Source organism: Pararge aegeria, chromosome 1 (assembly GCF_905163445.1).
Source record: "Pararge aegeria chromosome 1, ilParAegt1.1, whole genome shotgun sequence".
In the NCBI taxonomy this organism is placed as follows: Eukaryota; Metazoa; Arthropoda; class Insecta; order Lepidoptera; family Nymphalidae; genus Pararge; species Pararge aegeria.
This window is the reverse complement of record NC_053180.1, coordinates 4,121,783-4,135,222: the sequence shown is the minus strand read 5'-3', so window position 1 is coordinate 4,135,222 and position 13,440 is coordinate 4,121,783. Positions and strand designations below refer to the sequence as shown.

The 13,440-nt window shown below is 38.0% G+C and overlaps 1 protein-coding gene across 3 annotated transcripts in view; it reads right to left on the bottom strand.

The window, feature by feature from the left end:
- Positions 1 to 13,440, bottom strand: part of LOC120636931 — a 90,559-nt gene that overhangs the window by 45,989 nt on the left and 31,130 nt on the right. For 2 of the 3 annotated variants that reach the window (XM_039908505.1, XM_039908514.1), the window contains exons 2-4: positions 5,874 to 6,083; positions 2,846 to 3,033; positions 312 to 407 (exon numbers count right to left, since the gene is read on the bottom strand). In XM_039908505.1, coding sequence (XP_039764439.1) covers positions 312 to 407; positions 2,846 to 3,033; positions 5,874 to 6,045 — 456 coding nt within the window. In that variant the 5' untranslated portion in view covers positions 6,046 to 6,083. Of the gene's footprint in view, positions 1 to 311; positions 408 to 2,845; positions 3,034 to 5,873; positions 6,084 to 13,440 lie in introns of those variants that run through there. The other variant, XM_039908520.1, reaches the window with a different exon arrangement.

The window sequence follows — 13,440 nt, the reverse complement described above, 5'->3', positions numbered from 1 at the left end:
TATACAAACTATAAGTGTGGGAAATTTCATACTCCTCCGTCAGCGTAATTTTCATAAGAAGAAGTAACTTTTTGCTTCGCGAAATAAAATATAGATAAGTTAAGTTCTCTTAACTTATCATGTATTCCCAGAAACACGTTAGAAACACGCGACATGACTTTATCTGGTTCTTTTGGAGTAAAATCCAAAAAGGTATGGGTAACCTTCCCAGATTTCTCTATCCCATTTTGGTTTCGGTTTCCAACTTCGCCTTTAAAATGTCTGTCACTTCTTTGTTATTTATATTTAAAACATATCCGTATTGTACTCACCTCAGCCCAGAAGCACACGATGAGCGAGGACCCGGACATCATAAGCGGGTAGTATGCTGAAAGGAGGCTCGTCGCCCAACCCTCGTGGAATGCGTTCTGTGTAAGAATAATAAAAATAAGAACTAGAACCACAGGTACTTTTTAAATACTAAGGGTTATTTTAACTAAATTAAATAAATAAATAAATATACTACGACAACACACACATCGCCATCTAGCGTAAACTAAAGTATTCGTAGCTTGTGTTACGGGTTCTTACATGACTGATTTTTATGAATAATATACATAAATAATTATAATATACATATAAACACCCAGACACTGAAAAACATTCATGCTCATCATACAAACATTTTCCAGTAGTGGGAATCGAACCCACGGTTTTGGGCTCTGAGAGCAGGGTCGCTGCAAACTGCTTTAATCGGTCGTCAATTGACATACTTAATAATCAACACGTAGGTAAATTTACACCGGTCGATTTTTATTTAGTTTAGAGATTTGGTAAACAAGAACCGGTATGAGTGTCATCTATATATAATTAAATTTTCAGTTCAGTATTTTTGGTACTGAAATGTTCTCGCTGTTTATTATTTCTTGTTATTTAATAACAAAGAAACACAAAGAGCACTTTTTTGCATTTTTACGTCAGCGGTTTTTCTCCACAATCACCCTAATTACAAATTCAAAATTCAAATTGGAAATCTTTTTTTTTATGTAGGCCTACCACAGACACTTAATAAATAGAAGCGTTACTAAATAAAAATATATATGTTTACATAATTGTAAGGGGATGGTGATAACTTCGTTCGCCAACTTAAACCTAAAGCTATGAGGGTCCAAACGCGCCCTGGTCTAAGAAGAGCCCACAAAAAACTTAGCCGGGTATTTTTTTTGTTATCACCAGCTATGAAGTTAGAGCAATTCAAACCCATGTTTTTTTATCGTTTAAGTAATTCTTAACATTATAGTAGGATTTCTTTTTAAGCTTATGCTTTTTATAAACTTTGAACTTATTAAGAGACATCTCAAAGATTTCATTCGGTAATTTGTTATAAAATAATATAAAATACCCTAATTACTCACTTACCTTAAAAAACAAATTAGGGTAAAAGGGCAAATATTCGTTTTTACGAAAACTTTATATTTAGATACATGCACTAACTAGCCTGTTCTGTTTTCGCTGGCCAAATGCCTCGTTGTCAGATACATGTACTAACAAACTGTCCTGTTTTCGCTAGCCGAATGCCTCGTGTTTAGATACATGTACTAACCAAACTGTTCTATTTGCGCTAGCCGAATGCCTCGTGTTTAGATACATGTACTAACCAAACTGTTCTGCTTTCGCTAGCCGAATGCCTCGGGTTTAGGTACATGTGCTTAACAAACTTTTCTGTTTGCGTTATCCGAATGGCTCGTGTTTAGATACATGTAGTAACCAAACTGTTCTGTTTGCGCCAACCGAATGCCTCCTGTTTAGATACATGGACTCACAAAACTGTTCTTTTTGCGCTAATCGAATGCCTCGTGTTTAGATACAGGTACTCACCAAACTGTTCTGTTTGCTTTATCCGAATGCCTCGTGTTTACATACATATACTCATCTAACTGTTCTTATTGCGCTAACCGAATCCCTTGTGTTTAAATACATGAACTCACAAAACTGTCTGCTTGCGCTAACCGATCGCCTAGTGTTTAAATACATATTCTTAACAAACTGTTCGGTTTGGGATAACCGAACGTCTTGTTTTTTGATATATGAACACTCAAAACTGTTTTGTTTTCGCTAACCGACCGTTTCGTCTACTCACCAAACTGTTCTTTTTCAAACAACTTTGCATGCTTAACAAACTCTTGTACAATGAAAGCTCACATACGTAAATATGCAATGCGAATTTTGATGTCTTAAAAAATATACCGCTATAATATGTTAGCCCGCTTCCATTTTAGACTGAATCTTCACTTACTACCAGTAACCTTAGTACAAGATTGGCTCGCTCGTAATCGAGGTGTCTTTTCCCATATCAAACTTAATATCGTCAAAGTAAACTGGGCCTCATCTCAATAGTTTGAAGTCGCTTATCCCGCACTTTTGATTATTATTTTACCAACGTTCTGCCAAAAGCCCAAGCTGTAGAACTGTATATAAGTTTAATTTTACTTTCATATTCATGCATTTCGATACCCGAAAACGACTGCTAGTTTGCGATCGAGCTATTTATTCCTGATTAAACTGGCAACCACACCCTCCAGACCGGAACACGGCATTGCAACAATGCTGTTTAGCGGCACAAATAAGCATGGCGATAGTACTTTACTGGACGAACTCTGTACTACTCCTAGATCTACTACTACTACTTCTTATTCCACTACAGGTTAGCCCTTAACTGCAATCTCACCAGGTGGTAAATGATGATGCATATAAATGATGGTAGCGGGCTAATCTGTTGAGGAGTATCCTGCACCGGGAATCGAACCCTGGACCTCCAACTGAAAAACCGCGCCGAGGTTGACGACAAAAACTACACTGCTATTACCGGTGACACGAAATACGCGCCGCGGATGAGGGAGGCCAGGAACGCGATGAGGTACAGCATCTTCTGCGTCGTGACCTTGCAGGCGCGGAGGAAGGTCGGCGCCTTCAGCCTGCGGTACTCCGACACGATGCATATCGTCAACTGCATCGCGCATATGAACGCCACCAGTAGGAAGAGCCCGCCTATGCCTGGAATGGAAAACAAATTATTGTTTGAAATCTCCATCATCTGGAAGTCATAAATTGTGGCGCAATGTAAAAACTTAATTTTTCGTTCTTTCTTACATAGGAGTAAGAAAATAATCTAAGAGGCTCTTTAGTATTAGTGGAGTTTTCTGACAGAGCTCGCCCGGGGAAGTACTAAGTATTTTCATGCATATTTCTGCCCTAAGCAGCATTGTAGCAATGTTGCGGTCCGGTCGGAAGGGCATGGTTGCTAGTGTAATTACAGGCAGGATTATTTGAGGCTTAAGATCAAGTCCTCGAATTGATGGACACAGGGCGGCATGTTGCAGGATGTGCCTTGCATGCCCTGCGCAGTATAGCCCTGCGAAGTATAGCCCTGTTTATAGGCGATGTTTTTCCTACCATACTAACAGGTTAGCCCGCTGACATCTTAGACTGCAATCTTACCGACAGGTGAGATTGCAGTCAAGGGCTAATCTGTAGTGGAATAATTGAAAACAAAATGCCGACTTTGGAGATGATAAGTAAACTAGAGACAGTCAGGGTATATGCTCAGAATAACACTGCGTTATCAAATCAGAGATGAGGTGACCAACGAGCTGCCTAGCTAAAGGGGATATTGGTGGAGTCTTTATCATCATCATAGCTCGAATAGTTGGTGCCAAAGTGTATGTGTGGAGAACGAGCACGTAACGTCGCGTCGGTTGACAACCAGGATAACATAAGATATCAAGAGTGCCGCAAAAAGTCGCCGGACAAAGCAGAAAGAGACTGTGTGTTGTCGTAAAATATCTCCAGTGACTTAAGATCAGCGGAGTGGTGGTGCAGAGAAAATTGGACAGAAGCAAGCAAGCTGTTGTTTTAAGTAATAAACATAAGGCTTATTTTACTATTATACTCGATAAATAGACATATGTAAATAGTCCTTTTACCCATCTCTCTCTCCCTCCTATGAGAGCGAAGACCTTTGACCGCAGTGAGGGAAAATATGAAAATTAAGCTTAATTTGGTGTAATTGATAATTTCTTCAATCATAATTACAATAAATAATTGTTAAGTCACACAGTGAGAGCCACATAGAATAGTCCGAATTAAAGCCTAAAAACGCACATGTAGCAGTGTGAACAGTCCAAATCTAAATCCCTCTTTCCATGGAGAGATATAATAGACTAAATGATATGCTACGCCAAGCTAAAACAAACAATTAAGAAAGTAGAAAAAGTTGTAACAATTTTTAGTACGTTAACATTCCTGAGTTCTACGACTAACGGGTTTAACCTTAATTAAACGTAACGCGTTACGAATAAATATAATTCGGAGCTATAAAGCACAATGACTCAGCGTTGCCACTTCACAAAACGCTAGGCCATTGTGTTATTTAAACTGACCCTGACTGGCTAAACCCAATTGCTATTTTTTTAGAACTTAAAGAACTTTCTTCTAGGCATAGGCTTTTCAACAAAGTTCTGTTTTTGTCTGCTGGTAGGCTTCGGCCGTGGCTAGTTACCACCCTACCGACAAAGACGTGCCGCTAAACGATTTAATGTTCCGGTACGATTTCGTGTGTTATGGGTTCAATATAACAGCCATACCCGCTAAGTCCAGTGGCGTGCATAGAGGGTAGGCACAGGGTATGAAGATGAAGATAGAAGATAAGAGAGGAAGCCTGTTAAATATACTGACCGAAACAATAAGTTTAACATGCTCTCCAAGGCACCAATGTGACTCTTTCCTAACTCCAGAGAAATTTTGACCCGAACCGTGATCCGAACCCACAACACATTCTAACCATTAGGCAAACGAGGCAGTTTTTTTCTACCATTTTTAAATAAATAATTTGGCATTATAGTTTCCTAGGTACCTAACACTTACAACGCCTTGTTGTCATTAGTCAAAGTATTTGAACCCTGGGTCATCATATCCTATTTGGCGAACAATACGCTTTCAAATTACGAAAACAATCGATACTGTTTACGTCTGTCTCTCTGAATATTATTAGCACGAGCATTGCTTCCGCACACACAACGAATTACGTAAATAAGGCGAGAAGTAGGTACCGCCTGACACTTTCAAGGAGGGGAAACTACCAAGCCTAAAACAGCGGAAAAAAGGGTTTCAGTCTTAAGGACACTGAGCTTACTCAATAATATTAGCTACGTGCATTAGCGACCCAGGACCGTGGATTCTGGAACTCCCTAAAAGACCTATGTCAACGTGGACGTCCATAATTTGAGATGATGAGGATGGTGATATTGATTAGTCTGAATCCTTAGCCAACTCTAATCATATTAAGTCAAATATCACCCGATTTTACAACTATACGCACAATTATATCCCCGGGGATAACTGCATCAACTCTCAGAGCACTGGCGCACAAGCGGAAATAATATACACGTAATATATGTGTAATAATAAACGGGGTTAAACTTCTCATATTTCCTGTTCCCATGCTTTAGCAGGTGGACCTATCCACCTAATTATATCCCTTGTCAGGGGACATAATCGGGGGATGTAGTTTTTGTATCTAGCCCTGCTGCAGGGCTGGCACAGGCCGGAGACAAAAATATAATTAACGTGTCCACCTGCACGCACGCACCTGTAAAGCACGGTAACAATGAATAGAAGAAGTTCACCCCAATTTATTTATACCCATATATTATTTCCACTTTTGCGCCAGTGCTCTGAGAGTTGATAAAGCTGTAGAAGAACATAAATTTTTATACTTTCCCCGCGGAGATAATTGTCTCCTGTCCATGCTAGCCGTTATGGTGTAACCTATATATATAATTCTTCGTGTACTTCTTAACCAAAAGCTTCATGGAGGGTATGGAAGGTTCACTCACAGGCATGGTACGGCATGTTGTGGCCCGCGCACTCGTCGCCCGTGTACCGTATCTCGCAGAGGCACGTGCCGTTCATGCAGTCGCCGTGGCCGCTGCACTCGCGCGCACAACCGGCGCCGCGCGCCGCCGCAGACATGACCGCGTCAGCGTAGTACGCCAGCAGGGAGCGCATGCTGCTCTGCTAGCGACGGCGGGCGCCGCTTCCGGACACTGGAATGGGAAACACATCCTCTTACTTATTTTTTTTTACTTTTGTTTACTGTACCTAACTGTGGTCAGTAAATAGATAGGAACCACTTTAGAGGTCAGAATAAGAATTTAATGTACTTTTTATATTAAACAGCCCTATTGTTTTTCGTGATTAAAGTATTTTTTTTTTTAATTTTAGTCCTAAGTATCAGCTATAAATGTGCCAAATTGCATTCAAATCCGTTCAGAATGTTTTGCGTGATGCGCGCCCAAGCCAACAGACTTACAGACAAACGGACAAAAATTCCATAAATTGCATTTTACGTTCCATTGCTTATTCCTAACGTACATAAAAAGTATGTAAAGATTATCTTCGAACAAAATTTTACTATTATTTTACTATTACAAAATTATGATAGCGAGGCAGATCAAGTCTAAAATAAATAAAAAAAACCGGATTTCCGATTCAACATGATGAAGACAATTACTCGTCTGGCCAAGTTTAACGACTAATGGGAACGCAAACACAGACAGATGTCGCCGAAATTATTCCAAATACGATTGACAAACGAGTTTCTTGCCTCATGCATTATTTATTAAACGAGGAAATCAGTAGAGTCCTTCTTAATCTCGAAGCTCTTATACCACAGATTGTGCAAAAATATTTTAATCATTTTAATTTGACGACCGACTGGCGCAGTGGGCAACCTGCCCTGGTTTCTGCGTCCAAGGCCGTGGGTTCGATTCCAAAAACTGGAAAATGTTCGTGCGATAAAAATGAATGTTTTTCAGAGTCTGGGTGTTTATATGTATACCTATTATACATAAAAATATTTATCAGTCATCTAAGTACCCATATCACAAGCTACACTTAATTTGGGGCTAGATGGCGATGCGTGTATTGTCGTAGTATATTTATTTATTATCTATATATTTATTATCTATATATTTTTTTCCATAGACAATAATAATTAATATGCTGAAAGCATACAACACTGAGACAGCCGACTCATTTTAGATTTGTGCTCGCCGACAGTGGCCGATATATTTAGACACTCGGGTCTACTGAAAACGCAGTCCAACAGGGCTCTTTTACAGTTGGACATTATAGATGAAAACGGTTCCATATATTATGCAAAGTAAGGTTACTGGGTCAAGTGGGGTGTCATAGTTAAGGGCTCCATTTGTAGATTCTCAAATAGATTTTTATTTACCACAAACAGACAGACTTGACATTTCAAAATTGCTAAGGGGGCAGCGTAGGTCTACTTAAAATAAATAAACTTTTAATTGACTTTGAAATCCATTTTAATATGCACAGATACAAACTGCTAAATTTATAAAGCTAAGATAAATTATAGTTTACCGAGGTCTATGTATAGCAAGGAAATCGGTCAATGAAAACAATATCTTTTATAATAATTATTTATAAATTATTATAATAATTATCTATATTACTGTTAAGTTAACAAACATCCATCCATTCTTAGTAACTTCCGCAATTATAAATTATAACATAAGCAGTGATAATAATTTGTTTGTATTTTTTTTTATTTTATCTCCGAAATGTACTACCAACAATTACAGTGGCGTGATACGCGGTATGCGCTAAGCAGGTAGATGACATATAATGGAAAAAATCTTTAGTAAAAGTTATTAAAAATAAGGTAGTTATTGTACTAGTTATTAAAAGCAAACCCTTAAGGTTTTTTAACTGGTACCCAGTATGCAGAGTTTTTGACTAGGGTATGCATAAAGAAGGATGTGTCGCACTGGTTTACTGTCAATAATTTACTTTTAAATGCAAAAAAAACTAAGTGTGTGGAATTTATTTTACCAAATGTAAAAAAAGTTAATAAAAATATAATAATAAATGGAGAATCACTAAAAATGGAAGATTCCACAGTTTTTCTGGGCATGACCTTGGATTGTAAGCTTCAGTCGGGTACCCATATAGATACACTAGCAGGTAAACTAAGCTCGGCTGCCTACGCCGTCAGGAAAATTAGACAGATTACTGACGTAGAAACAGCAAGACTTGTTTACTTCGCGTACTTTCATAGTGTGATGTCTTACGGGATCTTATTATGGGGCAAAGCTGCTGATATTGAAACTATATTCATATTGCAGAAAAGAGCTGTACGGTCAATATATAAACTTAAATCACGTGAATCCCTCCGTGAAAAATTTAAAGAAATTGGTATACTTACGGTAGCCTCACAATACATTTATAACAATATAGTATTTGTAAGACAACATATTATTCTTTATAAACAAAAAGTGGATATAAACAGTCGACTTACAAGAAATGGTCATAAATTAGTGACATCTGCATATCGTCTGCGAAAGGTGCAGAAGTCATTTGTGGGATTGAGTATACGCTTTTATAATATGATTCCTAAGGTAATTTTGGACCTACCAATCCATAAGTTTAAAGAATGTGTTAAAACACATTTATTACAGCGAGGTTATTATACAATTGATGAGTTTCTTAATGACAAGGTTGCTTGGAAGCATCCGGCTCCGCTTTCATCTCTCACAAGATAGAAAAATGAATGTTAAAATATAAAATGTAAATTTTTGATGTTGGAAAAGAGCAACTGCTGAGTTTCTTGCCGGCTTCTTCTCGGTAGAATCTGCCTTCCGAACCGGTGGTAGAGTCACTACACACGGACAGACTTGACGTTTCAAAAGTGCTTGTATTAGGCCTACTTGAAATAAATGAATTTTGAATTTGAATTTGGAAAATGGCATAAAATCCTGCCTCTTTATGATTTATACAAAAAATTTAGGGTATGCAGTGCTTTTGCATATATATGAAGTGCACGCCACTGTATGCACGCCAGTGCCTACAAAGCGAAACTACTAATCAATGCCAAATTACCCGGCTAAGTTTGTTGTGGGATCTTCTTAGACCAGGGCGCGTTTGGAACCCTCGTAGCTTTAGGTTGGCGAACGAAGTTATCCTCTTACCATTATGTAAACATATAAGTATGAACGTTCATAAGAGCCTGTTAAAGGCCTACATGAATAAATACATTTTGATTTGAATATGAATGTTGCTACTAGTTTGTAGGCAATAATGCTGTAAAAACAAAATTTTTGTTTTGAGACGGTCAACCAAATTTATAATGAAACACGTTTCCGTTCCTATCTGCGGAACCATGAGTGCCCGAATCTTGCAGCTCAAAACAGCATTTCTCAGACAAGGAATCCGAGAAATAATGAGAATTATTTGTGCATGAGACTGTAAAATATCTGCCGTAAAGCGAATCTGTCGAACCCCGAATTTGCCTAATCACAAATCTGACGAATCTATCGAATACTGAATAAAGGAAACCAACTAATTTCTTTCTATACTGTTGTGTCAAGATAAAATCTAGAGATGGAAGCAGACTTTATCTTTTATCTGCGACCAAAGACTACTTTATCGACCGGAAAACCGATAAGAGGTTGCCCGTGCTAGATATCTCTGGCAGAATTGAGTAAGTAAATACATAATGTATAATTTTAAAACCTCAATTACATATCTTTAAGTGTATTTTAAAGACAGACACAGGTAATTAGTTATTTTTTGTAGGTTAAGCTGAATCTAAGGCATTCGCGCATACAAAACGATCTAAGTCATAAGACGCAATGGTTGGTGGGTCGATCTGAATTTGCACACCCCGGTCAAAAGCTCGTGTAAGCGGTTGCCCACCTGGCTGATACCTACGATATGCCACAAACATGTTGTAACGTCACTACAAGATTCATTAATATAGAATGCTTAAATAGTTCTAATTTGCTTTATATCATTTGTAATAATTCTTATCTAAATATTTAATGTTTTTCCAAAAAGAATCTATACTTATAATAAAACTGTAACTGTAAGATTTCTGCACATTTAATATATTTTGAAAATTTTGACCGGGGGATGCTTTATAATCAACACTGAGTCCAAAACAGATTTTTATTGAATTTTTGTCTGTCTGTCTGTCTGTCTGTCCGGACATCATGTGAAAACTACTGAACGGATTTAAATAAAGGATACCTTTTATCCCGATAATCAAAAAGTTTCCTCCGGGATACGGGATGAAATTTTTTATCAATTTTACTTAAAGCTCCGTTAAATTTGAACCGATTTCAATAATTCTTTTTTTTTTTTTTGAAAGTGTATACTATGAAGCATGTATTGTCTAATTTTAATGAAAATCTGATAAATATTTTTGGAGATAAAGGACATAACTCTTCACAAATAACAGCAAGTCGCAAGGTATATGGGACAAAGATCGAATGCATGCGTACCATCCTTCTAATGTTATAAATGCGAAAGTTTGTGAGGAGGGATATATGAATGGATGTATGTATATATCAACTAAAATAATGACAACTTACTAACTCATTATACCACGTAAAATAATAGTAGGTACGTAGCTAGCCACGATGGTTAAGATGTTAGCATCAGATCTAATATAGCTTCTCGATTGACTCATACGCGGACGAAGTCGCGAGGGTCCGCTATTAGTAAGATATTATTATTGGTTCGTTTTGTTGTCAGCATTGTAACCGGTATCTGAGTTGAATAAAAGTAGAAGCAGTGCATTTTAGAAGATCCATTTATAACGAATATTTGTTAGAGGAAATTCGGGCCGATTATAGTTCATAATGTAAGTTAAAACTAGTATTATTCCAAATCCTATCCCAACGTTCTCCAACACTCGCTTTGTTAGAATCTATATAATATAGGTCATCATCATCATCATCATCATAATCCTCAGCCTTTTAATATCCAATCACATAGGAGAGAGTGATATAGAGCTTGCTATCACCACACTGCTGCAATGCGGTTTGGTGGGCTTTAACCATAATTATTGTCCCTGCCAGGGTTTAAGCCCGGGCATTTAAGTTATAAGACAACATTGGTTAAACGTAGTTCGTTTTTATATTGTTTAGTTGGTCTATTCGCTCCGCTTGCGAATCTCGTTAATCTAAATGTAATTAAGGAAAACCAACGAATGCTATTCGAGGCACACGTGCGCCGAAATCTACTATCTCATTATCTATATATTAGATTAATCCAACGATTCGTGTTGAAAGGTACAACGTGCAACGTCATGAAGTGAAATCCGATAATATTTTTTCGATTTCAAAGAATTTAGGGGAGTCAAATCAAAGTCAAATTTAAGGCGGGATTGGGGTCGAGTCAAATCTTATCTAATCTTAAGTTCGAGAGGGGGGGGGGGGGGGAGTCTCGGCAAATATCACGCAATTTTTTTTCTGATTTAAACAAAAAATAAATTATACTATTTCGGTCCATTTAATCTAGATTGTACATGGTTAAGATTGAATCTTAAATGCAATCGTAATACGATTAAGATCATTCGTTAATTCGATTAAAAAAGAAACATTTCATTCATACATCTGCTGACTGTCGTGTCATCCACCATATTTGTTTCATACCATTTGCTTGTTTTCATTTTACAATAACAATCCGACGCGTTTACGTAAGAAATCTACATTTTGAAAATTCTCACGTGAGATTGGGGGATGGGGGAGGGGGTTGAATAAAATCTCACGAGGGAGGGACAGAAATTTAAAAAAACACCTCACGTAATTTATGGACGCCCCCTTATTACAAACCTAAAGTTTACACCATACTCCTGCCTGGGAAGAGCACGTTTAGCCGACGTCGTTCCCGGAAAAATCATGTGATAATTATCGTTGAAGCCCACCAACCCCGCATCAGAATAACGTCGTAGTCTATGCTCTAAAACCCTCTCTTCTATGAGAGAGAAAGGCAGCCTTTGCCCAGCAATGGGACGTTTTATATCGGCCGATGATAATAATATACGTTTGAACCATTGCTGTATTGTTAAAATAAATACCACTTTTTTAAACGATTAAGTAGATATATTCCGTGGTGACTGTTGAGATGTCAACCTGCAGCTGACACTGTCAAAAGGTAGATTATAGAGATGTGGAAAGAGTTTCTTGATAGAAAAACCCAATACAATTCACTTGACAGCCGGTTGACACAGTGGGCAGGGACCATGCTATCTGAGTCCAAGGCCGTGGGTTCGATTCTCACAACTGGAAAATGTTTGTCTGATGAACATTAATGTTTTTCAGTGTCTGGGTGTTTTTCTGTAAATTATAAATATTGATGTGTATTTTATTCATAAAAATATTTTTCAGCTTTCCCATTACACAAGCTCGACTCCCTTGTGGGCTTAGATGGCGATGTATGTATGTATGTATGTGTATTGTCACATTTTATTTAGTTATTATCATAATTCATAATTATTGGGCCGACTCAGAGGATCGAACCCGTCTCGTGCCGTACTGTGATCTGCAGTCTAACTTACTAACCACTAGAACAATGCGCCAGTTATAATAGCAGTTACATTACATTATCCTATCAAGATGAACGCGCATAAAACAGTAAACGTTGAATACATGAGTGAACAAGTGGCCGGTGTTGTGTCACACCAACACGTGTCAACAACACGGGTGATATTTGAAGTTGTTAGTTGGTAGGTACCTCTACGCAGCACGAATGTTGGCCTCAGTATGATATTTCATTTTAATATAAACCAGTGTCCCATCTACCTACTTTGCAGCAGTGTTGCGGGTCTAAACATTACATTTCTTTGTCCAATGATGGAGGGGAATTGTGAGAAAAGGTGGTCATGATGCTACTTTTTTTCATGTTCATTTTTTATTTAGGTTTCTTTTAGAACTTCTTAGGCGATAAAAAAACGCAAGAAAATTTCGCGTTTACATAATACGAAAAACCTATGACCTGAAAATAATTGTATTCTAAGTTCTAACCCGACTACAGCATGGAATGTGTTTAACAGTCTATGTATGCATGTATACGTTCCAGTTTTGTAAAGACCCTTTTAGGCAGATTTTAATTATTTGGGGGCCGTTGCCTTCCTCTCAGCAAAGATTTCTTATATTTCGCTAAAGACACTCCCTGAATCGAAAAATCCACCACCAACCAACCAATGACACAGTCGCTGTCGTAGGATGCATATTATTATCTCATCCGCGAGAGAGTTTACGCAACATTGCAGAGGTCGACGCACTCCGACTAACTTCTAAAATTATCTATGTGAGGAAGCGGGCAACGCGATGCATTTATACCAAATTATGCGTTTTAATGACCAACGGCATGTGGTTGTACTCCTCCCACAATGCGAAGGGGTTAAGGCAGTAGTCCACCACGCCAGCCCAGTGCAGATTGGTGGACTCCACACATTTTAAAGAACATTATGGAGAACTCTGAGGCATGAGGAGGTTTGCTCACGACGTTTTCCTTCACCGATGAAGTTAATAATATTTGACTTGCTTAAATCCCACATGACTTAGAAAAGTTAGAGGTGCGTGCGGG